The sequence below is a fragment of the Carettochelys insculpta genome, chromosome 29 (genome assembly GCF_033958435.1).
Source record: "Carettochelys insculpta isolate YL-2023 chromosome 29, ASM3395843v1, whole genome shotgun sequence".
Lineage (NCBI taxonomy): Eukaryota > Metazoa > Chordata > Testudines > Carettochelyidae > Carettochelys > Carettochelys insculpta.
In genome coordinates, this window is record NC_134165.1 from 11,286,981 (window position 1) to 11,312,174 (window position 25,194).

The following is a 25,194-nucleotide window of genomic DNA, read 5'->3' on the forward strand; positions in this document are numbered from 1 at the left end:
TCTAAAAAGGAGGGTGAGCAACTGTTCTCAGTGGTGTCAGATGACAGAACAAGGTGTAATGGTCTGATATTGAAGAGGGAGAGGTGTGGGTTAGATATTAGGAAAAATTACTTCACCAGACGGGTGGTGAAGCATTGGAATGCGTTGCCTAGAGAGGTGGTGGATTCTCCATCCCTCGAGGTTTTTAAGTCCCGGCTGGACAAGGTCCTGGCTGGGATGACTTAGTGGGGGTTGATCCTGCTTGAAGCAGGGGGCTGGACTAGATAACCTCCTGAGGTCCCTTCCAGCCCTGTGATTCTGTGATTCCAAAAGAACTTCTTTTGAAGGAGTGCGTCCACACACAAAAATGTGGATCAAAAAAGTGTGTCCACGCAGGCCCCACTCTTTCGAAAGAACGGGCAAGAGATCGAAAACGAAGACTGCTCTTTTGAAAGAAGGGCTCTGTGGAGCATCTACACACGTTTTCTTTCTAAAGAAGCTTTCGAAAGGGGGCGCTCTTCCTGAAATGGGAAAGGAAGAGTGATTTCGAAAGGAGGGCCACATTCTTTCGATTTTCTTTCGAAAGAATGCTTTTTACGTGTAGATCTTTCGAAAGAACTTGCTAGTGTAGATACAGCCAATGGGGAAGGGCTTTAGCTCCACGGCAGGGTATATGACCAAAAAGTACCAGCAGCTGATGAGCTGGTAACTCGAGTCCTCTCAAGGTCAGGTCTCAGTAATACATCCCTATTACTGCTGTAATCTGAGCATTTTTACCAGATGCCAGAATACATGTAAAAAGCACCCAATATTTATTATTTAATTTTCAAAGCTCATGAGTTTTTTAAGTCAATCTCGGATGTGTTTCGAAGCCTGACACATGACTTTTGAGCTCACCAACTTGATAATGCTAGAATCAGGCCCACACTGATTACATGGGAGCCAGGTGGGACTCCTAAGCTGTGTCTACCCTTTCATTCCTGTTTGGAAAGAGGCATGTAAGTGAGGGAAACAAAAAATGCAAATAAGGTGCAGATTTACATATCTGGCACCTCATTTGCATATTGTTCTTTGGAAAGAATGAAAACTCAGCATGGATGTGACTCTTTTGAAAGTGAACACCGTATTCCAAAGACCCCTTCTTCCTTTTTATGGGAAGAAAAGTTCTTTCGACTATGGGGCTGAGTTTTGAAAGATCTGCAGCTACGCTTTGTTTTTCTTCTTTCGAAAGGATATGCAAATGAGGCACCAGATACATAAATCTGCACCTCATTTGCATTTTCCATTCCCCTCATTTGCATGCCTCTTTCCAAAGAGGAATGCAAGTGTAGACGGAGCCCTAGGGTTGAATCTAAAGACATGTATAATGTTCTAGCTCAGATCCTGCAGTCTTTTGAAATCATGATTTGAGGACTTCAGTAACGCAGCCAAAAGTTCTGGGTCTGTTACAGGAGTGGGAGGATCCTATGATGTGCAGATCAGATGATCACGATGGTCTTTCCTGGTCTTAAATATCTGTGGCTACGTCTACACTCAAGAGTTTTGTCAACAAAACTGGCAGAGCATCCACATTCCCACATTTGTGTTGATGGTAAATTGACAGAATGGGGCACGTTTGTCGATAGCATTCTGCTGATCACCCGCGAGGCAGACCGCCTTTCTTGACAGAGATCTGTCGACTGAAAGCCAGTCTGCACATTCTGGAGTGCCTTCTGTCACCAGACAGGAGTTCTGGGACACTGGGCAGCCCTGTCTGCTGTGCTTCCGGTTGGCCATTTGGTCGAGAGAGCGGCTGGGCAGTTTGACTTAGCCATTTTGTCCAGAAAATTGTAACTTCTGGCAACAAATCGGTCTAGTGTAGACTTAGCCTCTGAGTCCAAAGACCTCTTAGGTGCCCACAGAAACTGTGTCACAACAAGCTGAACTACGCAAGGACCTAGTAAAAGGCAGACCGGTGCTCAGAGAGCTTCTTGCATGAAATAAGGAGATAAAGAATTTAGAATAAACAAAAATCAGCCTGGCGATATCGTTAGCTGCAAGCCCAGAGCAGCTGATTTGGAGAGAATTTTATACAAGTAAGGTGGATGCTTTGTTTGTATGAAAGAATCCAAACCCCACAGCAGGCTCAATAAAGAGAGAAAGAAATAGACCAAGAAAAAGTTTGGTGCATTCAGGGAAATACTCCCCCGCTTGGGGAAGTTCTAACAGTCCACAAACTAGTTTTAAATGTTCCTTTTTAATATTTTCCCCTTCTGCCAAAGGTAAAAACCCACCCTTTCCCCTCGAGCCCCATCCTCAGCTACCTGCACAGGACTGAACCTGCAGCAGTCTCCATCAAGGAAGACACGTGGAGATTGCTTTAGCCAGAGCCACAGTGCTGTGACCTTAGTGGCAGTAGCTCCCTCTCTGAGCTTGGCATTGATATTTTCATGGCAAAAGGGGCAGGAAAAATGGCAAGTCACCAAATGGCCATAAAATAAGGTAGCTGGTGCTGGAAGGTCAGACCCAGGGGTATGTATTGCGGGTGGAGTGGAAGCCAACCCTGTATTTGCACTACACCGGAAGCTCCTGTCTAGGATTTCTGCTATTTTTCTTTCATCTATGTGTAGTACCCAGAGGCACTGAGACGTCATCTGGGGTGAGTGAAGTCTCTGCTCTACAGCCTCAGCTGAGAGCGAGCTGGCCTTCAGCTCACCTGGTAGAGTGCAGGGCTTCAGACCTTATGCTTGCAGGTTCCATCCCTAGTGCTAGCAACCCCAGGTCTGTTGGCATTACATGTGGGTGGAATAAGTCTTGTTATGTGCACCACCAGCTGATGCTGGGCAGCACCTGCATCTCTCCTGAGTGGTGCTCAACCTAGAGGGAACATTTCTCCTGTTCCCTAAAGGTGAGCTTGATATCCTGCTCCAGGCACTGAAGCTGGCACAAGGCACTCCATTTTGGCCCATCCACCTCACTGTCTGCAGACAGGCCAAGCTTGCATGGCATCACAACCAGGCCTGCAGAGGTTGTGTAACCCACACACCTAGGTGTGGGTCAATGTCCCACATAGTGGAGCCTTGACCACTTCCAGCCTTAGCTGAGAGACAGCTGACTTTCAGCTCACAACATAGAGGCCCCTTCCGGGGTCCCAGCTTCAAGTCTGCATTGTGCCAATTACTGGAGCAAGACCACTTGGTTCAGGGGTTGCCAGTTCCTGGAGGTTTTATCACATTATGTCATCTTTAATTGAAGACGAAACTTTAACGCCTGGAGACAACCCTGGAGGACTGGCACCTCGAAATCAAAATGTGGTTTTACAGCCATTGCCAAGATTTCAGAGACTCACGATTTCCATGACAACCGTGACCTGCATGACAAAATTGTGGCCTTACCCATAAACCCTTTGGTGAGGGCTGGCCACCAGCAAGGGCTGATCCAACCTATAGGCAATGACAGAGGTGGTTTGAAACTGCCTGGTCGGCCAAGCACATGCCCAGGGCTCCCCAGTTCCAGATTTCATTTGCACCCTAGGAGTGCTTTGTGTAGACCAGCAGTATTCTGTCCTGGGAGAATGCCCCAAGGAGGAACCTGGCCTTAGTTATAGGCCGGGTTAGGTGAGGTAGTCAGAAGGCACAGGTGGCATAGGGTGTATTTGATGGCTAAGTCAGCAGCTTAATCCAGGGCTAGCTCCTTAAGCACTGGAAAGGGAGCCCCTGCGTGGAATGATTTTGGAGGATCTCAGCGTAACTCCTAAGGAACGAGGGCAGTGTTCTCTCCCGTCTTTTCCATCCATGTGCAGAATAAATCTTTATGTGCACCAAGGCACATGCAAATGTGCACCCCTAGTAGAAGCAAAACTTAGCAGTGGGCGCTCTGCTAATCATCTGGGTGGCATTTGACTCTCCCCTGAGTGGCCGCTGAACAAGGGTGAAAGGTGCAGAACCCACTGGCAGGGCCCGGCCTCCCAGTGCTGAAGTCTCAGGCTCATAGGGTGACCACAGTGCCCTACAGCAGATCTGGGACACCGGTCTCTGTGGATATGGGCCAGGCTGCTGTCCCATATCAGGACTCCTTGGTGATTGGGCTGCTGCCTCAGGATGAGGTACCAGGGATGGGGGCTCTGCAGCCTCCAATGGGGAGGCACCAGGGATGAAGGGGAGTGCAGGAGGGTGGGGCTCCAGACCCCCCCTGTGGAGGGGGTGTTCCAAAGCTTCCCAGGGTGGGGGGGTTGGAGTGAAGCAGGAGCTGCCTCCCTGAGGCGTGGGAGGCCAGGGAATGAGGCAGCCGACCCCTGGGGGGGACCCCTGGTAGCACAAGCTGCCTTCCCTAAGTGTAGGGCACCATGGAACAAGGCGGCCACCCCATTGTGGAATTTGGTGCCAGTGGGGGGCTGCCACTGTGGGCTGCTGGGGAATGGGGCAGCTGCCCCACAGAGGAGCTCCCCTGCAGCAGGTGCTGTTACCACAGGGCTCCAGGGAACAAGGCCGCCACCCAGTGGAGGAGCTCCCTGGCAGGAGAGGCGGCCACCCCACGGCATCGGGTGCCAGAGAACAGGAGCCCTGCAAAATATAGGACAATTTGCCTATTTTCTTAAAAAAGTCAGGATGCCTCTGAGACAGTCCCAGTAACCGTGGGACGGATGGTCCCCTTACAGGCTTGCCCCTCAGGCAGGGTACTGGGGACGCCGCTGTGGGCTGTGCTGGATCAAAAACCCCTCGTGATTAGAGCCTACAGGGTTTTTTCCCCGTCTCAGGGCTCAGGTGGGTCAGTAGATCCACAGCAGCAGCTCGAATGGGGAGGGGATTGAAGGGAAAAGTTAGCGGGTATGAAGTGGGTCCGTCCCACGAAAACTCATCACCAAATAAATCATTTTGTTAGTCTTTAAAGTGCCACATTTCTGCTGTTTTGTTTTGCTGGACGTCCAGGAGGCAGTGAGGTCTACCTAGGCAACGGGTACAGGTCTAGCTGGATTCTGTCCCTGATTCTGCCGTTACCTTTGAGCAAGTCACTTCCCTGCTTGGTGCCTCAGTTCCCTCCAGCCCCACTTTATCTGTTTAGGACACGAGGTGGGGCAGTGATTGTCTTTTGCAGTGGCTGTGCAGCACCTGCACCGTGGGGCCCTGATCTCAGCTGGGGCAGCGACTGTCTCCCACTGAGTGTCTGTGCAGCACTCAGCACCCTGGCACCCTGACCGGGGCGGAAGCCTCTATGCTACTGAGCTGCAAGTAACAATGACGACCATTCTCGCTCGGTCACCCTCACCACTGAGTCGCACCCTGGTAGCCAGCCCCTGAGCCCAGCTAGCAGCTCCCTGAGCTGCTGAGAGCAACTATCAGCAGATACTTCACTGGTCTCCAGGCTTTCACATTGTCCCTGATACAGCTGGGGCATGGATGTGGGGGCTGGGCCCAGCGTGGTCTGTTCCTTCTACCTGCCCTCACTGCTGGGTTTCCTCAGACTCTGAGGCGGCAGCGATGCCGGGCTCTGGCACGTCCTGTGGAGCAGCCCAGCCGCATCCGAGTCCCCGGGTGTTTGTGTGAATAGCTGAGGCTCTGGATGTTTCCATCTGGCTGTGCCCGTTGCCAGCCAGAAGTGAGGAGGGGAAAAAAGGACGTCAGGCAGCTCCCTGTCGTTTCACCTGGACTCAGGAGCAGCAGGATGAGACCTCAGCCAGACTCTGCCTCCGCCCCCGATCCAGCTTCTGCAACCACTTTGCTCCACACGGCAAAGCCAGCTGGGTGCTCCCAGGGTGTTGCAAGAGACACTGTTTGGCTTGAGGGTCAGTGCTGCTGGGAAGGGTCAGTCAAAAATGTTCTCCAGGAATCTATGGTTGTCCTCCACTCTAAGCACCAAACGTCCTCTCCCAGCACACCTTGGGACGGGTTCTCAAGGGAGCAGGCCCTGGGACGTCGTTAGGGGCTTTTCTATGTGCAGCATTGCTTCTGTTAAACTTAGGGTGCGATTTCACAGCGACCTAGCAAAATCAGAGCCCAGAGGCTATTGGGCCGTGTGTATTTCAGTTTAAACCAGACTCGCAGTGGTTTCGTTTAAGTCGATTAGGAACAGGTTTCAGCGAAACCAAAACAAGATGCTCTTCGTCTCAGCTAAGATCATCTACACCGGGCTTGGCACTGATTTCACTGAACTAGTTTAATGGATCTGTTGACAAATGCAGGGCATTATAAAACTGGTTGACTGGTCAGCTGAAGCTGATTTACTGCACTGGAGTAGAAACAAATTGAACAAGGAAACTTAGACTGCTTTTTTTTCTCATAGACTCATAAATTAAGGACCACCGTGACCATCAAGTTGGTATAATCCAGGCCATAAGATTTCCTTGTAAGGATTTGTGTTTGCATTAGAACGTGTATTTTAGGGGAAAAAAAGTCCAATCTTGATTTTAAAGCCAGCTTTGTGAATCAGTGCAAACTCCTAAGGTAGACACACTTAATTTGGTTTCCCCCTTGCATCCATTGTCTCAACGTAAATCAAAGAGAAGCTGCTTTACGTGAGGTAGTGTGTTTACATTAGACATTTCCACTGCCTTCGGTAGATTGGCTTTTCATTAAATTCATGCAGCTTTTTTAGTATGCAAGGCATGTGTCTTGTTATGTTTGGAAAGCAAGTAGCAGATTGTGGGTGACAGCGGAATCCTAATAAAAATAGACTTAGCTCAGGGAAATAACAATAATAATACCTTTTTTTTAAAGCCACAAATAGTGAAAGACTTAAAATATGATTCTTGAGCTGACAATCTTCCTGTAATAACAGACAAATCTGAGGCCATCTAACAATTCTTAGGAACAATGGAGCCAGAACTCAGACCCTTCTGCTCCCAAAACTCGCCTCCTTGAGCTCAAAGAGAATCTCCAACAGAAGTTTGCTGTAGAGGCTATAGGACACATAGCTGAGCAGCTACAATTCTGTCCAGCAGGAGGCAGTGTCACATACGTAAAACTAGGGAAAACAGTTACAAACATCCACAAACTCGTTCCGTTCTTCCTCACCCCCAATAAAAAGCAGCAGTGGCACAGGGGTGCGGGTGGAGGGTAGCTGTGATGCTAAAGAAGGAAGTGCCAGTTTTTGCACTCCAGATTCCGATGACAAGACAGATAGATGCTTAACATATGTGTCAAAGCCTCTGAGTGATGAGCTGGAAATACACTGTGTTTTTTACGCATTGCATGTTGGAATTGGCAAAGCCCCAACCTCCCAGAGCAGCAGATTAAAAACATAAAGGAAGCAAATAAAGAGGAAGTTATTTAAGGAAGGGAAAGAGAAGGATTTAAAATGCCACAATGTAATTCAATTAAAAGGCCATAAAAAAGAGAGAGAGAGAGAGAGAAGGAGGGAGGCGAGATTGGAAACAGGAGTCTCTCGGAAGCTAGGAGCTTCTGCGTGCAGAGGATCAGCCCTTCAGAGTAGCAAAATAATGAGACAAGCAAGGGGAGGACATGCCAAGGGGCTGGCGGCAGGGATTTAATGCAACAAAGCTGGATTTATAGCCTCGCTTCTGCATCTTGGGAAGGACGAGATTTTTACTGAATGAATCTGAACAATTCCCACAGAGGCTCTGTCCCTCCCCCAGGTCAGTCCAGTGGGCCCTGATTCAGGAAACCACTCAAGCAGATGGCGGCACATTTGATCATGAATCTGGCAGTGCCTGTGGTTTAATGGCAAGCCCTAGCTCCCGGAGTCACGGGGCTGCGTGAGAATCTCACCTTTTACATAAGAATATAAAATGGCCACACTGGGTCAGACCAATGGTTCATTTAGCCCAATATCCTGTCTGCTGACAGTGGCCACTGCCAGGGGTTTCAGAAGAAAGGAACAGAAGAGGACAGTCGTTGAGGGCTCGATCCCTGGTCATGCAGTCCATTCTTCCAGCAATCAGAGGCTCATGGACACCCAAGGCATGGGATGGCTAAGAGCCACAGAGATGGCTAGCCCTTGTTCTGGCAGAGAGAAGCTTCGAAGGTGACTCTCCCTTCAAAAAAAGCCAAGGAGAGTCAATCAAAAGAACACCCACCCGATGCCTGCACAGGATGATCTTTGGGGAATTGGCTCGCGGTGTTTTCGAAAGCTGGCTCAGTTAAACACGTGCTTCCATGCTTTCCTGAATCGGGGCCTGAGCACTCAAGCTTCCAGCCCTGGGATAGGCTGGGTCACACCACACAGGCTGAGGGTACATCTGCACCGCCCGAGAGATCAACCCGGTTAAGGTCGATCTTTCAGCGTTCGATTTCATGCGCCATGGGGGGGATGCATGAAATTGAACTCTTGGGGCTCGACATTTGACCCCTTTACTCCTCATTCTTGCGAGGAGTAACAGAGGTCGACGGGAGAAACGCTCCGTCGACCCCCCTCATTGAGGATGGCCAGATAAGTCAATTGTAGATATGTCAATTTCAGCATGTCTACAATCGACTTTCAGGTCTAGTATATAGCCGCCCTTAGAGGAAGGGCGGTTTTGGGACTAAGCTGGGACGCAACAGCAGAGGCCTCTCAAATCTAATTTTTAAACCCAAGCCCACTCAGTCTGACCCTGACATGTCACTGGCCGCCCCTCCGCCCCCATGCTGGGCTGTATGTGTCGTGGAGCAAGAGAAGCTGGGATTCCTGGCATATTTAGTCTGCAGCCCCTGTTGCACAGCAAGCTGGCAGTGGCCACAGGAGTGGGGAGCACAGCGGCCACTGTGCTGACTCCACAGGCCGCAGGAGGCGATCCAGTTCGAGCCCCAGAGGGTTCACTTCTTCATCAACCCTTGTGGTCAGGTTCTATTCAAGAAACTGAGGTTTGATACCAGGTTCTGGCGCAGACTGTGTGTGACCTTGGGCAAGTCACTTAGATTTTTCTGGCCTAGAACCTCAAAGGTATTTCAGCACTTAACACCCACAATAGGCATCTGCCTCAATATCCCAACTCTAAAATGAGTATAAACCTCCTGCCTTGCTGTGTCTTGCCTATGTTTGAACTCAAGGTCCTGTTGTGCTAGGTGCTGAAATCTCTAGGTGCTACCCAAGGAAATTCCCCAGATTTCATGCAGGTTGCTGCCTTTCTGGGACAGCAATGGTGAGTCCGGCAGTGAGCTGTCATGTAGATCAGCCACACGCTTTTAGAGCAAAGTGAAGAAGGGGAAGCATGCAACAAGAGAGATCAAAAGTAAAGACTCCTGGAGAGAGCACAGTGTCTGTATCTCCTCCCTGATAGGCTGCAGCAGTGCTGTGGACAAAATGGCTGAAAAAGCAAGGGAATTCTCCGAGGCTATTTGTTCTTTTTCTTTAGGTTCTGCTAACGACAAGAAAAGTAGAAATCAAAAATGTGCAACTGAAACAATGTTAAAATAGAATATCGGGTTTTTGACTAAACAAATATGTTCACTAAAACTACCTGCTTTCTGCAGAGATTTTCAACTGTTCATTGAAAAATAAAACTATCCCGTCCCCAAATTTATATTTGGAAGCCTTGTCGTGGTGTCTTATGGGACGTGTAGTTTGGATGCCTCATGGTGTCATTCCCTGCTAAGGACCAGGGTTCTCAGTAATACTGGCTCAGCAACCATGATGCATTGCTACTGAGAAGCCACAGGATGAGCATAAGGTATCATGGGAAATGTAGTCCAGCCAGGCAGCCCCAGCCAGAGGGCAGAAGGCATCCAAAGTACAAGTCCATGAGGCACCTCAGCAATATTTCTGAATAGGAATTTTTGGACTTGGAGTGGAAAATTTGAGGCTTTTATTTAGCACCCTCAATGCTGAAATTTTCCATGAACCTCTCCTTCTTCCAGCCAGCTCTAATAGAAACATAAAGGAACAGGGCACAAAAATCAAAATGCACCCATATATTGGAGTCATACATGCAACTGTCAATGAAACCTTCCCAGGCCATGAGAACTGGAAGGTGGAAACAGTATGTTACCATTACCAAGGTAATTATCACTGTATTTGCCATAGATTTGAATTTCACCTCTGGCCGCAATGTGGTTTGCGAAATCTCTGCAACAAAAATGCAACAATTCTTGAATTTCAAGTCTTTTCACATTACACTCTGGATTCTAGAATGGGGCCTGTTTCCATGGCAAATTTTGCCCAGGTGCATTAATTTTTCCAGTTTAAAAAAAAAACAAAAAAAAACCCACAGCATCTTCTGTCACAGTCTCAACCTCAACGCAAAATACATTGCTAACCATTATTGTTTATTCTTTGTTATATAATAGCGCCTGGGCCTCCATTCAGGGACCAGGAGGATCGCCTTGTGCTGGGTGCTGTGCAAATACCAGACTACAAGTCCCATGCTCTAGGCAAGTGATAAGACCATAAGGCAAGACACATGGTTTTTGTCAGTGTGAAAATAGCTCTTTCTCCACAAAAAGTCACACATAGCAACACACTGCAGGGGTGTGAAACTGCACACTGCAGTGAACATTACAAAAAAGTGCATGGTCCACTCATGAGTATTTGTGATCTTCCCATGAATAGTGTACACCCAAACCACACGTTCCTTCTGATTTGGCTGTCACATGGGACATCTGAGCGCACTCTGCAATGGGCATGGTCACGAAGATGGATTATTCTGACACGTGTTAAGAACTTTTCAATCCTCGAGCCCAGTTAGAAAGGAACCTTAGGTTTAACCTCAAGCCCTGGTTAAAAAGTAACTGTTTGCACGGTCAGAACGTATCACGTTATGTAAGTCTGGTGTGTTAAGTTAATCTCCTGGCCAGATTCCGATCTGGGAGTCAGATCCTCAGGTCAATATTTGTAATAATTCTATTTAATGTGTTGTCTATATAGCAGCAGCTGTTGTGCTAGCGTCTGCTCTAAAATCCCCTGCCCTGCAGTTTCAAATAGACAATATTTTCCCACTTCCTGTCCTACATCATTGTGAGAGTTTCTGCATGCAAGCTGCCACACCCCACCCCAGAAGTGGCTGCATTTTGATGGGGGATAAGTCAGCCAGAAGTAGCCATAGTTATAAGGCAGCAGTAAAATAAGTGAAGTGACCTGAAAACTTTCGGGAGTTAAAGTCACTATAGAAACTCAAGACACATTGGCTAGAATGTTATTCATTTCCAAGGATAGAGTCAATTAGCAGAGCTGGCTAATGGCAGAAATGTGGCTTGTACAGAGGCACTGGGCTGTGTTTGTGCTGAGAGTTAGGCTGGGTAAGGGTACAAGAGTGAAACTACAGCTTTGGTTTGTTTATTCATGTCTGAGTTCTCTCATGATCCAGACTGGGCTAGCCGGGGGAGCTGCAGGTCAGGACTGCAATGGGATCTATCAGCAGAGCTGGGCATGCAGGGTGGTCTGAGGTCTGGAACAGCAGTGGGAAAATGAAGGCCAGGAATAAGGAGCATAGAGCAGCCCAGTAGCGGAGCAGGGGATCCAGAATCAACTGCAGATCTGTGCACTGGGAGGGTAAGCCAGGGCTGGAACAGCAGGGGGGCTAAGTTACCAGGGGCAGAATCACAGCCCCTTGTGTTGTTGCTCAGATCAGCTCCTCAGTCCGTCAGTGGGCGAAGGAATTGCGGAAGGTCAGCAGGACCACGCCAGCCAGAGCACAAACAAGCCGGGAAGGTGGGGAAGGTAGTGGTGAGAAGCAGACGGGAAGAAACTGACAAGCCGACTCACTCCACTGAGTTAGGCTTCAGCTCCAAATTAACCCCTGGCCAGACTGCCAGAACCTGCAGAGCAGATTTTCTGGACATCTCAGCTTCCACTTGAACCTCAAAGATCTCAGCCTTTCAGATACAACCTGCAGGCTGAGCTCTGGGGGAAATGTCCTCCAGAGTGTAGCGTTATGTCTTTCAAATTGACACCTTCTGGGAGCCCTGGAACAGCTGACCCCACATCTAGTGGCTGTTTGAGAACATGGGAAAAATTGATTAAGTCTAGGAATGGGTGGGGGGGTGAGTGTGGGGCTGAGAGGGGTTAAGCCTAGGAATGGGGGGGCAGATTTGGGGGCTGAGGGCTGGGGTAGGTAAACCCTGGAGATGGGGGCAGGTTTCGGGGCCAACAGGGGTACAGCCTAGGAATGGGTTCCACAAAATTCTTTCACGTTTAAGGGGGTTCTGTGACCAAATAAAATTGGGAAACACTGATTCAGAGAAGTAACAGAGAGGGAGCCGTGCTAGTCTATACACTATCAAAACAAAAAGCAGTCAAGTAGCACTTTAAAGACTAGCAAAATAGTTTATTGGGTGAGCTTTCGTGGGACGGACCCACTTCTTCAGACCATAGCCAGACCAGAACAGACTCAATATTTAAGGCACAGAGAACCAAAAACAGTAAGCAAGGAGGACAAATCAGAAAAAAATGATCAAGGTGAGCAAATCAGAGAGTGGAGGGGTCGGGGAGGAAGGTCAAGAATTAGATTAAGCCAAGTATGCAGACGAGCCCCTATAGCCCCTGAGTCACTATAGGGGCTCGTCTGCTTACTTTGCTTAATCTAATTCTTGACCTTCCCCCTCACCCCTCCACTCTCTGATTTGCTCACCTTGATTATCTTTTCTGATTTGTCCTCCTTGCTTACTGTTTTTGGTTCTCTGTGCCTTAAATATTGAGTCTGGTCTGGTCTGGCTATGGGCTGAAGAAGTGGGTCTGTCCCACGAAGGCTCACCTAATAAACTATTTTGCGAGTCTTTAAAGTGCTACTTGACTGCTTTTGTTTTGATACTGATTCAGAGAGGTCACACCAAGCCCAGCTATTGTTTCTGGCTCTTTGCAGACTCAGGCAGACATCATTGTCTATCTTCCCTTTGATCTTTTCCACCCATGTGTGGAATAAATTCTGTTCTGTGCACCCAAGCATGGGCGAACATGTACCACCAGTAGAAACCCATGCTGCCAGCTGGGCAGTGTTTGAATCTGTTTCGAGCAGCCACACAAACACACAGCTGACAGAGAACACTGACTGCTGCATCAGTTACAGACACGGTAACACGCCTATGCAGCACTTTAAGTGTTAGATGGGCCATTATGCAGATTGAACCTCTCTAATCTGGAACTCTCCTGGCCTGCAACTTCCATAATCCGGCATCATTTTAATTAGCTGGATGACCACTTGTCATGGGTGTGGCCAAGTTTTCCGCGGTCCCATAAAGTTTGTTGCAAGCCGCCAGTCTTGGCTCTCAGTGTTCTGCATGGTTCTTTAGCTGCACTTTACCCCTAAATACCTTCTTGGAGCCCAGTAAGCAGTGGGAGTATTGGTAATGCTTCTAAATAATAGTGACCTCCTGTGGTCCGGCAAATTCTCTCATCTGGTACTGATCAGGTCCAGAGTGTGCCTGATAAGAGAGATTCAACCTGTACTTCTTTCAAAAAATGAAAACACAAGTTTCTTGAGAACAGGACGGCAATTTGGCACATCTTCAAGCATGCTGTGTTACCACCTACTAACCTAATCCAGGTCCTTTCTGCATCACACCTCTTCTGTTTTCTTTAGAGCTTTTTTTCAGTAGAAAATGCTGATTTGCCAAACCAAACTTATTACGGGGAAGGATTAATTATGACGAATCTTCCGAATCATGGGGGGGAAGTCAAAAATAGAAACTTTGACATTTTTGAAATGTAAATATTTGTTTTTCAGTTCATAATAATTTTTCATTTCAAATTTTTGGTGCATATATATTTTAAAAAGGTAGATTTAAAGTCAACCTGCACTGTTTCAAACTTATCAGCATGAAATATTTCACTTGACCTGACTGGAAATTTTTTTCAGATTTTGTGTTATTAAAAAAATTGATATTTCAACTTTTCATCCTAACTTGGAACTGGGAACACAGTTGGAAATCTCAAAAACTCTCATGAGATCTGAGAGCCTGTAGTTCTCAGTCCCCCTGTTCAGGTAGCCTCATCTTCTTATTGAGGTGTTGGTGTGACAATGTTTTGCATTGCCTTTCCAGCTGCTAGGAGTAGTTTTTTGTGTCTGTTTGCACCACACACTGCCGTTAGCTTCTACCTCTTCACTTTTTCTCTGCTTCTGTTGGATTGTGCTTTAGTGAAATGCAAGTCATTTTGTTCAGTACAAAGGTGATGGTGAAATTCTCTAGCTTGCAACATACAGGAGGTTAGAACAGAAGATCTTGTGGTGGATATTGGCCTTAAAATGCATGAATCTATGAGTCACACTATTTTTGAAGGTTGGTATTTTCAAAGTAGGCCAACAGATTTACATACAGGATTGCCAATTCCAAACATTCAAAAATCACGAGTCAGTCTCTAGAAAATGAAGAGAGTGGATTAACAATCAAAACTGTATAACAAATCCATTTTTCTTTGCCTTCTGGGTTTTCAGCCCCTAGGTCAGACTCCGTTCACGTTTACAACTATTTAAAACGAAATCTAAGATTCGTCTCTAATCAACTGACTCCAGTAACTGGAGCTTTAGCATAACAGAAATAAAAGCAAACAGCATTCTGGGGTGTATTAATAGGAGTGCTGGAACCAAGACATGAGAGGTATTCTCCATCTCTACTGTGTACTCAGCTGGACTACTAAGAAGTCCTGTGGCACCTTATAGACTAACAGATAGTTTGGAGCATAAGCTTCCGTGGGCAAAGACCCACTTTGTCATGCCATGACTGCAGGAGACTGGACTTGATCATTTCTGAAGGTTTCTTCCATGTTCTAGTAATCTGTGATCTTATGATTTGTGAGAAAATCACAAATTGGCAACACTGTAATTGTCAAAATCCCAGTGAAATTCAGTGGAACGGAGTACCTAGCTCCATTCCCACTGGAAACCCCAAATCTAATTGTGTGCACTTTGTGCTGTTATGATGCATCATGGGAAGCCCATGACTTCTGTGCTTCATGGGAGGTGAGTCCAGCTGGGGACCCTTGTCCATAGCAGAAAGAATGGAGGCATCGGACATCCCAGTTACAACTCTCACAAGGCACCACTTTGCAGGAGAACCAGTTACTATAAAACAGCTAAGCTGGTTGGGAATTTTCCATTGAAACGTGTCTTTGACAGAGAATGTGTTTTCTGTAAAATGGGAATTTTATGTGGGAAAATGTTGATTCAGTCATTTTGTGTAAAACAAATCTGTTGGAACAAATAAAAAAAAAAACGGTTAGTTGGGGTTAGTCTGAAGCTAATCTCCATCTGCCCAAGCCACTGTTGTGCTATGTGGGTGCCTCATGGCTTTGTCTTTCCCTTTGTCTTTCCGTTTGGGCAAGGTTTGTTGTGTGGACTACATCTCCCATGATGCTTCCCAGTCTCCCCTCTGGCGGGTATTGGTGCATCATAGGAATCCCATGACCTCTAAGCATCATGGGAGTTGTGGTGTCTCCGGTGAGGGGGTGCAGTACATAAAAGACACTCAAACTACAACTCCCATGAGGCACCACAATGGTTAGGTGAATGCAGTGCTTGGGAATGTGGGGTGATTCTCCACTGTTCTCAGTGGGATGGGAAGATTCTCCGTTATTTCCAGTGGTAGCTTATCTGTATCATAACGTATTTGTGTTGCCCCATATTTTGCCCCTCCTGGCCTGGCACAAACCCAGCTGCTGAAGGCCTTGCTGAGTCTATGCCGTGCTGGTAGTGGTTGCCTTTGCTGATGCTTTGCCCTCCTCTCTCCCTCCCCGCAGGAAGAAGCTCGCTATGGCTCCAGCCCTCTGGCTATGCTAACAGCCACGTGCAATAAATTTGGAGGCTCCAGTCCGATCCGGGATTCAGCTACACCAGGAAAAGCAGGGAACCCTTTGGGGAAGAAGCTGTACCAGCTGGGAGCCGAGCAGTCCAGCCCCAAGCTCCGCAGCTCTGAGGCCATGGCAGATTCCTATACGGCCGCTTTCCCCAGTGGGAACGGGCTGATGTCCCCCTCAGCCAGTCCACAAGCCTCCACCACCTACGGCAATGACTACAGCCCCTTCTCCCACTCCTTCCCAGCCTCCTCCAGCTCTCAGGACCCCTCATCCCTCCTGGTGTCCAAGGGCCACCCCTCGTCCGAGTGTCTTCCCAGCGTCTACACGTCCCTAGACATGCCGCACCCTTACGGCTCCTGGTACAAAGCTGGCATCCATCCAGGGATCTCCAGCAGCACCAGCAATGCCACGGCCTCCTGGTGGGACGTGCACTCCAATACCAACTGGCTGAGTGCCCAGCCCCAGTCGGACGGCCTACAGGGCTCCCTTCAGCCCGTACCAGCCCAGACATCCCTGAGCCCCCAGCTTCCCAGCTACAGCTCCGACTTCACCACCTTGAACCCTGCCCCCTACCCAGCTGTGGGCATCACCTCTTCCTCGCACCTCCTCCCTTCCGGCCAACACATGCTGTCCCAGGAGATGTACAAGCCCAAGCCTGTGGCCAACAATTCCCTGATGGAAGGTGGGATTGGACTAAAGGCCCCCCGGGGCGGTTCCTTCAGCGGCACCACTGGCCGCTCGACATGCGACTGCCCCAACTGCCAGGAGCTGGAACGGCTCGGGGCCTCGGCCGCCAGCCTGCGGAAGAAGCCCATCCACAGCTGCCACATCCCGGGATGCGGGAAGGTCTACGGCAAGGCCTCCCACCTCAAGGCCCACCTGCGGTGGCACACAGGCGAGCGCCCCTTCGTCTGCAACTGGCTGTTCTGCGGCAAACGCTTCACCCGCTCGGACGAGCTGGAGCGGCACGTCCGCACCCACACCCGGGAGAAGAAGTTCACCTGCCTGCTCTGTAACAAGAGGTTCACCCGCAGCGACCACCTCAGCAAGCACCAGAAGACCCACACCGAGATGGGGGCGGCCAAGCCTGCCGAGGGCGAAGCCGAGAGGGAGGAGGGGGCTACTGGTGGCTCCCCAGGTGGTGCCATGCAGGATGGGCTGGCCAACAACGATAAGGACACCACCAGCCCTGAACGAAGCAGCTTGCTGGAGATCTAAGCTCAGGGTGGAGCTTCTCCTCCAGCCTCCTCTTCCTCCTTCACCTCCTCTTTAATCCCCCCCCCGTCACTGAGGTAATTTATTTCCTGGGGGCAGCGTTGGCTCAGGTGTAGAGGCCAAGCAGGTTCTTGGACAGGAGCCTCTCAGAACCCTTGCTTTCTGCTCCACCCCCAGCTGGCCACAGGAGAGTCAAATGAGCTTGATACAAGGTCACGCCCAACAGGGGCTGGGATTTGAACCTGAGTCCCCAAGTCTCTGGTGTGTCCTTGGCCGTGAACTGGCCTCCTGAGACTCTCATCCTACCCCGCCGGGAATCTCTCGCAGAGCCACTGGTGTCGTCTTTCCAAGGAATTACTCAATGTTGACTGAGTTGTGTGTGTGGGAGGGCCGGGGGACCATCTCCCAGTTGGGACAGCTCAGCAAGCGCTTGATCCTGGGTGCTGTGAACCTGAGCCTGCAAATTGAAAGGGACTACTCATGAGTTTGGTGTTCAGCGGGTGTTTCGGCAGATTTGGGCCCAGGAACTCAGCACCTGCCCAGGTTGGTGCATCAGAACCTGTGCGCTCGAATCAGAGAGGCGGATACAAAAAACCCCTTGTCTGCCTCTGCAAAAGGGGGACCACCAGTCACTACGTGGCAGTACCCAGAGGAGCGTCCACCCCTTCCTCAGTGTATTTAATCTAGAAATGTAAGAATTATATTTATGTCTTAAGTTATGATGATGAATTAAGGGAACCGGGGTGGGGAGCTTCCAGGAGGCCTTTGTGTTTAAAGCACGGGAGAGGACTTTTAATTAGGGCTTCCTGTTAATTGGTGGTCTCTCTCCAGGGGGCATCTATGGTAAAAAATTAACCTGTATTTAGTCTTGCTCCCTTTTTTGGCTTTTGCTTCTTTATGATGGAGTTAAAAACAACAACCTGGAATGTTTCCCCTTCTCCCCTTACAGACCTTTTTCTTTTCTTTTTTATCTGTTTTTTAAACTTCTCCTTACTTTTTGTATCTTAGTAATATCAGGAATTTTAAAAAGAGCTCAGGGACAGACTTCCAATTCTTCAGCACCCAAATCCAGGCCAAATTGACAAAAGAGCTCACTTCCCCCTCCAGGGACAGGCAGGTGAGGAAATGCTAGATCTCCCAAAATCCTCAGAACCCAACCTGCCCCCTGTATTTTGGTGTCTAAATAAAAGTTGATCTCTTTTGTACATTTCAGCCATAAAGTCTGATCTTCTGTGGTGTTTCTTTTATTTTGTTTTATTTCTGAGTGACCTTTGGGAGGTCCATGGGCTGGAATAATTTAACTGAGTAGCTTATTAACAGTGGGTTCCTTTCTCCACAATGTTAATTAGGCATCAGAATTAAACAGCTGTCGATGAAGACAGTTCTAACAGTCTGCTTAAAAAATCTCCACTCCTTTCATTACTTAGTGCTTCTGATATTGCTGTTTTTCTAGCTTGCCAGTCACCACAGTCTTTTAGCCTAGACATAACCTGAATTTCAGACATAGGCTTGAAACTGATCTCATGGGTCATCAAGTCTAGTCCTTTCTTACCACAAGCAACCCTGGCAGACAATCTCTTCACAGAGGTATTAAGTGCCATCTTAAAACTAGTTAGGGTGTCTGCTCCCCCTACGGCAGGCGTGTCCAACCTGCGGCCCGTGGGTGGCATGCGACCCTGGACACCTAGTAATGCAGCCCCACAAGATCGTAAACTTTTAACATTATTATGTGATTTATATACATTAACTATATTATATATTTTGTACACGGCCCGAGACTATCTTCACTCAATGCAGCCCGGGCAAGCCAAAAGGTTGGACACCCATGCCCTACGGGGATTGGGAGGCTGTTCCAAAGTGTCCCTCTGATAGTTAAATTTCCAGGCTATGTTTATTTGTAGCCAGGCTATCTTCATTTACCAGCTGTAAGGAAGTGGGAGGAGGCCTTGGCAGTGCAGGGGCTAAATAAGGCCTTTTTGCCCAATTAGCCCTGCCTCATTTCACCTGCAGCCAATGCCAGACCTGGAGGGGGAATAAAAGGAGGGAACCTAGCTTAGTTGGGGGCTGCCCAGTGCAGGGGTAGGAGCTGGTTCTGCTGTCTGCAGGACCTGAGTCAGAGTTTGTGGAAGGATGCTGTGAGCTTCCACACCCTGTGCCAAGGGGAGAGCCAGAAGAAAAATCCCCCTGGGAGGGGGAAGTAGACTCTTGGGGCTATGCTCCCTATGGAAGAAACAGACTCTGGTAAGTGGCTGGCATGTGTACAGCCTGGGGTCTCAGTTAACACTGGGATCTAACCACTAGGCCACCCATCTGCCCTAGGGGACCTGGCCATACCATCATTGTCAGGAGCTCTTCTTTCTCATTGGTCTTCCCTCCTCTATGCCAATGTATTCATAGAGATCTGTCAGATCCTCTCTTAGCTTTCTTTTTGCCAAACCATGCTAGCCCCACTTTGTCTCCTTATGTAAGATGCCCAGAATCATCCTCACAGCTCTTGTTTGCACCTCTACCAATTCTAATGCTGCTTTCTTGAATAGAGGTGACCAGAATCATATGTGATAAGCAGTGTTCCCTGCAAGATGAATGCTGGGGAGGCTACCTAAGGGAGATTCAGGTGTTGCCCAGCTGATTAAGAGTTCCCACAGTAGGCAGCATGTGTTTCTATTAGTGGTGCATGTGCCTTGGTGCAGCTAACAAAACTTATTCCACCCTAGATGGAAAAAATTAGAAGGAACAGTGGTGGGGAGATCTTCCCAGAGCGTGGTGCAATGGCATGAACGATCTTCTAGCTCTGCTGGAAGGATCTCACCTGACAACTCCAGATTTCAAACATGTTAGAGTGAGGATTCACTTCTGGTCTGCATTCTGCACAAGGTGGTTGCTGTCCTACCTGGGCTTGAGGGTTGTACCCTCCTACCAGTAATAATAATGCTAATGCTGCTGGTGTTGTGCCTGGTGTTTGTTTTAAGCAAAGAGAATGCTTTTTTTTTTTTAAAAAAAAAAAGGCCAGAAAAGGCTTTGCTTATCATAAAGGGGCAGGAGTCTGTGTTCCCCCCCCCCCGCAACAAGGGCAAGTCATCCCAAAGGAAGGGTGCCCTGTTAATGGTGGGGATGTCTCTGTGTGCCGATGGAGGGGGGGTTTATTTGACAGAGGTTCTCTGACCATGGGGGCAGCTCTGTCAAAGCCTGCATAACTGTCAACAAGGATCACCTCATTGTTAAAGTTTTCCATTAGCTCTGTGTGTGTGTCCCTGTTAATGGGGGAGTGGTGCAAGGTGACTGTCCTATCCTGCAAGGGCATGTGGCAGCCAGTAGGAATCAGGTGACAAGGTGAGGGTGTGAAAACATGACCCTTTTTAGCCACACTACACTAAACCCATGCTGTTATACACACACTGGCAGGTCCACACATGCAAAGGTGCAGAGTCTCATGCACAAAGACACCACAGTGCACGCTTATACCTCTGCACAATGTCCCCAATGCACATGTCAGCTTGTGCAACAGCCCACAGGTAGACTTGAACCTGGGACCTCTGGAGCTTAGTGTAGTAGCCTCTACAGTGTGAGCTATGGCTGCAGAGGCAAGTCAGTTGTGCTCTGTGTAAGTGTTCTATGTGCTGCTACGTGGGACAGAGAACCACACCTGTAGGTGTGTGGGTTACAAACACAGAGCCGGCCCGCTGAGATGGGCTGGAGGGTAACAGGTCTGAGCCGAGTCCTTAGCTTGAAAGATATCAGAGGGGTCCCTAGTTAGTCTGTATCTGCAAAAACAACAAGAAGTCCTGTGGCACCTTATAGACTATTTTGGAGCAAAATATTTTGATGCTCCAAAATCTGTTAGTCTATAAGGTGCCACAGGACTTCTGGTTGTTCTCAAATATAGACTAACGGGTGCCTCTCATAGTTAACTAGTGTCAATGGCTGTTGCTGCCTGGATTTCAACTCCCTTTGTCAGGCCACCTCCTCCAGCTTCCTCCAAGTCAAAAATATACTGGGCAAAATTCAGCTTTGCTCGGAGTGTAACTGACTGAGAATGGTGTATTACAGCTGCCCGTCTGTGCACACTCCATAGAGTTTGTTAGAGTACCTGTAAGGGATCCTGATGCTTTTGGGTCTTCCATTCAATCCCTGGTGTGTTGGCCAAGGTCGGACCATCCCGTATGCTGATGCCACCTGCATCGGAGGGAGCAAGATGGTGTCTTTAAACATCCCTGCCCCAAACATACTTCACTGCCCTCTGACTTGGAATAGAATTGTTTGGATTTGGGGTTTGTTTTAATTTAAGTAATAAAAGATGAGGTATGTCGGAGCCTCGTGAACGTGACTTTAAGAGATCGAGCATCTTTGGCTGGCAGAGAAGAGCCAGCTAGAGCCGAGCATGTCCCGAAGGGTCATCTAGGATTCCTTAGCCAAAAAATCTCTGTGCTGGTAGAGGGGGTGTCTTATTAAAAAGTGTTGCTTCATTGGACTGGGATACTCTGAAGGTGGAGGCAGCTCTTTGGCAAAAAGCTGGGTGACTCTCAACAGGGATTACTTCATCCTTGAGGCTTTCAGTTACTGGGGAGGGTGGTGTGGGGGGGCGGGGTTGGGGAGGAGCTGTGCAAGCTGCACATCTGTCTTCCTAGCCCTCAAGGAAATGCAGGTGCCAGCAGGAATCAGGCAACAAGGTCGGGGTGTGAAAACAATGTGGTCCTCTTCAGCCAGGTAACACCCATGCTCTTAAACATACTGGTGAGTCAATACATGATGTGCAAAGGGGTGGAGCCTCTCACAAATATGTACCCAGGTCAGTGTTCCCTGTAAGCTGTGTGCTTGTGTGGTCACTTAGGAGAGATTCCAGGTCTGCCCAGATGATTATCAGAGCACCCTCAGCTAGGTTTTTATCTTTACAGGTGGTGCGCATCTGCACATGCCTTGGTGCCTGTAGGGAAATTAATTATGCACATGGACGGAAAAGACTAGATGGAACATTGACCCTGGTGCGTGCACAGAACCTTGCACGCTCATACCCACACAGTCCTTCCCCTACCCATCCAAGGGCAACCAGGTAGGGGAGGAGAGACCTTTTTATTGGACCAACATCTTTCAAGCTCCATGGAGCAAACAGCAATAGCAAGGCAAGAAAATGTCGCTTTCCCCACTTAAAGGTCACATGTCCTGTCTGCCTCTTGCTCACACACACAAATCACTTCTTTGGGCTCAGCCTTGTCACAGACACAATTTCCGCTGGCTAGGCAAGGGCTGATTGTGAGCATTTTTTATGTTGACTAAAGGAGCAGCCATGCCGTGTTTCAGGGCAGCAGGTGTGGGAGTGGGCAGATGCTAGTCCCAGCTCTGCCACTGCCTTTGGGTTCATTACTTAACAATAGCGTCTAGCCCTCATTAACTGCAGGTACCTTCAGAGCTCCTAGAGCCAGGGACATTTTCCAGGGGGGGAAACTGTTGACAAGGAGAGGGTGGGGATGGGCAAGGTCACCCAGCAGTTTATTGGCCAAAGTGGGGAACAGGACTCAGATCTCTTGAATCCTATCAGCTCCCTGTTATCTAATGTCCAACCTAAACCTCCCTTGTTGCGGTTTAAGCCCATTGTTTCTTGTCCTATCCTCAGAAGCTAAAGAGAACAATTTTTCTCCTTCCTCCTTGTAAACCTCTTTAAGGTGCTTGAAAGCTGTTATCATGTCCCCTCTGTCTTCTCTTTTCTAAACTAAACAAGCCCAGTCCTCCCTCATAGCTTGTGTTCTCTGGATCTTTAACCATTCTTGTTACTTTTCTCCAGACCTTCTCCAATTTCTCCACATCTTTTATGAAATGTGGTGCCCAGAACTGGACACATTACTCCAACTGAGGCCTATTCAGAGCACAGTAGAGTGGGAAAATGACTTCTCGTGTCTTGCTCCCTACACTCCTGTTAATGCGTCCCAGAATCTTGTTTGCTTTTTTGAAACAGCATCACACTGACTCCTACTTAGCTTGTAGCCTGGCCTTGCTGGTTCTCTAATATTCAACTTAGCTGTATCCTTGATGTGTTGTTTCATGGCTTAATGCATCTGAGATCATTCACAAATGCAGAGATTTTAAGGCAGAAGGAACTCCTATTAGATCCTCTACACTGATCTTCTAACGTAGACCAGAGAATTTCACTCACTGTACTGAGTCAATAAGCTGGTGCTGTCTGAGCATCTTCCAGAAGGACATTCAGCCAGGGCCTTGTCCCTCAGCACCACCGGGCACTGGGTGGGTAAATAAATTGAAGCAAACACCTCCGCCATGCCTGAAATCAGCAAGAGGAAAAGTCACCATCCCCAGAAAGCCATGGAGACAATAGAATGAGAACAAAAGGGAGTAAGAAAGAAGAGGAGGAGGAGGACAGAGAAAGACCTGCCCACCCGTGATGTGCTGCTGCAGGCTTGATTAAATACCGCAGTGCACCTAAGTCATTCCATGCCATGTTGTCTGGCAGCGGGGCCTGAGTGGGAATGATACAGGTCAGGGATAAGAACTCAGTCGAAATAGATAAGTAGTGGGGAGGGAAACTGTGTCATACGGTGGATAAATGTCTTCCCCAAGGTCACACCAGCCTGTCAGTGGCAGAGCCAGGACTGTATCTGTGCTGTCCTGAGTCAGCCAGTATTCCACCCAGCAGCCCACACTGCCCCTGAGCTTGTGGGGCTGCTCCCTGCATTGCAAATCTTGCCACATGCTAGAGCACTTCTGTATTCCGCTCCAGGCCCAGCTGTTCCAGCATACCCCATGCACTGGGTGGATGTCAAGCAGTTGCCCTGTGGCTCAGTTTCCCCTCCCACCCCGTGCACTGGGAGCAGAGACTGTCTCTCACCCTGTGTCCATGCAGCACCTGGCACAATGGGCCCCTGGCATGAGGCAGATACCAAACCTGGATGGGATGATCCAGGCACTTCAGCACAACAGAGCCCTGGGTTGACAGACCCAGAAAATGAAGCAGGGCACATCTCAAGGGTCCTTGGGTCTCTTGCTCTCCCTCATGCTGGGGTCCTCCTGTAGCATCACTGGGTCTTTCCCAAGCCGGCTGGTGAGCTCAGGGCAGAGTACAACTGACTCCGGAGGTCAGCGAGGGGACAAGCGGGTGTGGCCAGCAAGAAGATGGAGTCCCCCGGCCCCAGGAACAATCACAAAGGCCCCGAGCTGCTGTTAGAGAAATCACCAGCAAAAGCTCCGAGCTCCCCAGAACAAAAGGGCTTCTGTGTGGCCGGCGTGGCTCTCGCAAACGCACAAGGGGGCTTTGTCGGACCCGGCGGGGATGATCATTACAGCCAGCACCAGCCAGCCCCACTGTTAACTCCTGTGGGCACTGGCCAGACAGACCCCAAAGGAGCCCTGAGGAATGGCCTTGAGAGCCCTCACTGGGTTATCCCCTGCCCTGACGGAGCGCTGCTGCCCAGGTCCCTGAGCCATAGGGCAAATGCTGGGACTGGCATAGCTGGGAGTTCCCCTTATTGTCGGATGGCTCCTGCCCCACCCCTCCAGCACCCCCTGCAGGGAGAGGCTGGGGCTGTTGTAAACCCCCAGCTGACACTGTTTTAGAGGCAGACAAAAAAGTTGGTCTCTGTGGCTGTTTCCCCCACCGTTGCACTAGCCCTGGTGTACTGCCCCAGCGGGGTGAGCTGGGCAGCAGGGCACTGCCCTACCCTGCCCCACCTGCAGCTCTGGGGAGACCGTCCTCTGTTCCCTTCCCCCCAAACCTGGGGGGGGACCTCCCCCTTTCCTTCCATCCCAATTCTGGGGATACCTGTTCCATCCTATCCCTCCACCTCTGCCCTGGAGAGAGCTCCCTGTCCTTACCCAACCAGCTCTGGGGAGACCTGCCCCACTTTCCCTTCCACCCCAGCTCTGGAGAGACCTCCATCACCCTCCCCTCCACCTCATCTCTGAGGACACCTCCCCACCCCACCCTTCCCTTGCTGTCTCCCAAAGCTGCAGGAGACACAAACAACCTTGGGATTCCTTCCAGCAAAGCCCCAGGCCCTGGGGAACGGCTGGGCTCCGCTAGGCAGAGGCTCGTCCATTGCGTTCCCGTCAGGGCAGCGTCTGACGCATGGAAGCTGCCCACAGAGGTGACTAACGTTCTCTCCCCCTCCCATGGGAAAGGAAGCCCCAGAGAGGGGCATCCGTGGGGCGGGGAGGGGACAATGAATTCTCCCGCCCACCCACCTACCCCGGAAAGCCTCCCATCCAATTAGTATCTCCGGCCTGGGCTCGTGATGGTCCTGACCAGACCACACACTATGAAATGCACAGTACCTGGGAAGCACATCTGCTCTCCCTCTGGCCTATGCAGACCCACACGCCTGGCGTGGCCTCGAAGCCCGGAGCCTGGGTGGTGCCTGA

General features: G+C 49.4%; 1 protein-coding gene across 4 annotated transcripts in view; it reads left to right on the plus strand.

The window, feature by feature from the left end:
- Positions 1 to 17,419, plus strand: part of SP7 (Sp7 transcription factor) — a 34,154-nt gene extending 16,735 nt beyond the window's left edge. For 3 of the 4 annotated variants that reach the window (XM_074980012.1, XM_074980011.1, XM_074980013.1), the window contains one exon: positions 15,559 to 17,419. In XM_074980012.1, coding sequence (XP_074836113.1) covers positions 15,592 to 16,833 — 1,242 coding nt within the window. In that variant the 5' untranslated portion in view covers positions 15,559 to 15,591 and the 3' untranslated portion in view covers positions 16,834 to 17,419. Of the gene's footprint in view, positions 1 to 15,556 lie in introns of all 4 variants that reach the window. The other variant, XM_074980014.1, reaches the window with a different exon arrangement.
- Positions 17,420 to 25,194: the final 7,775 nt, after the last annotated feature.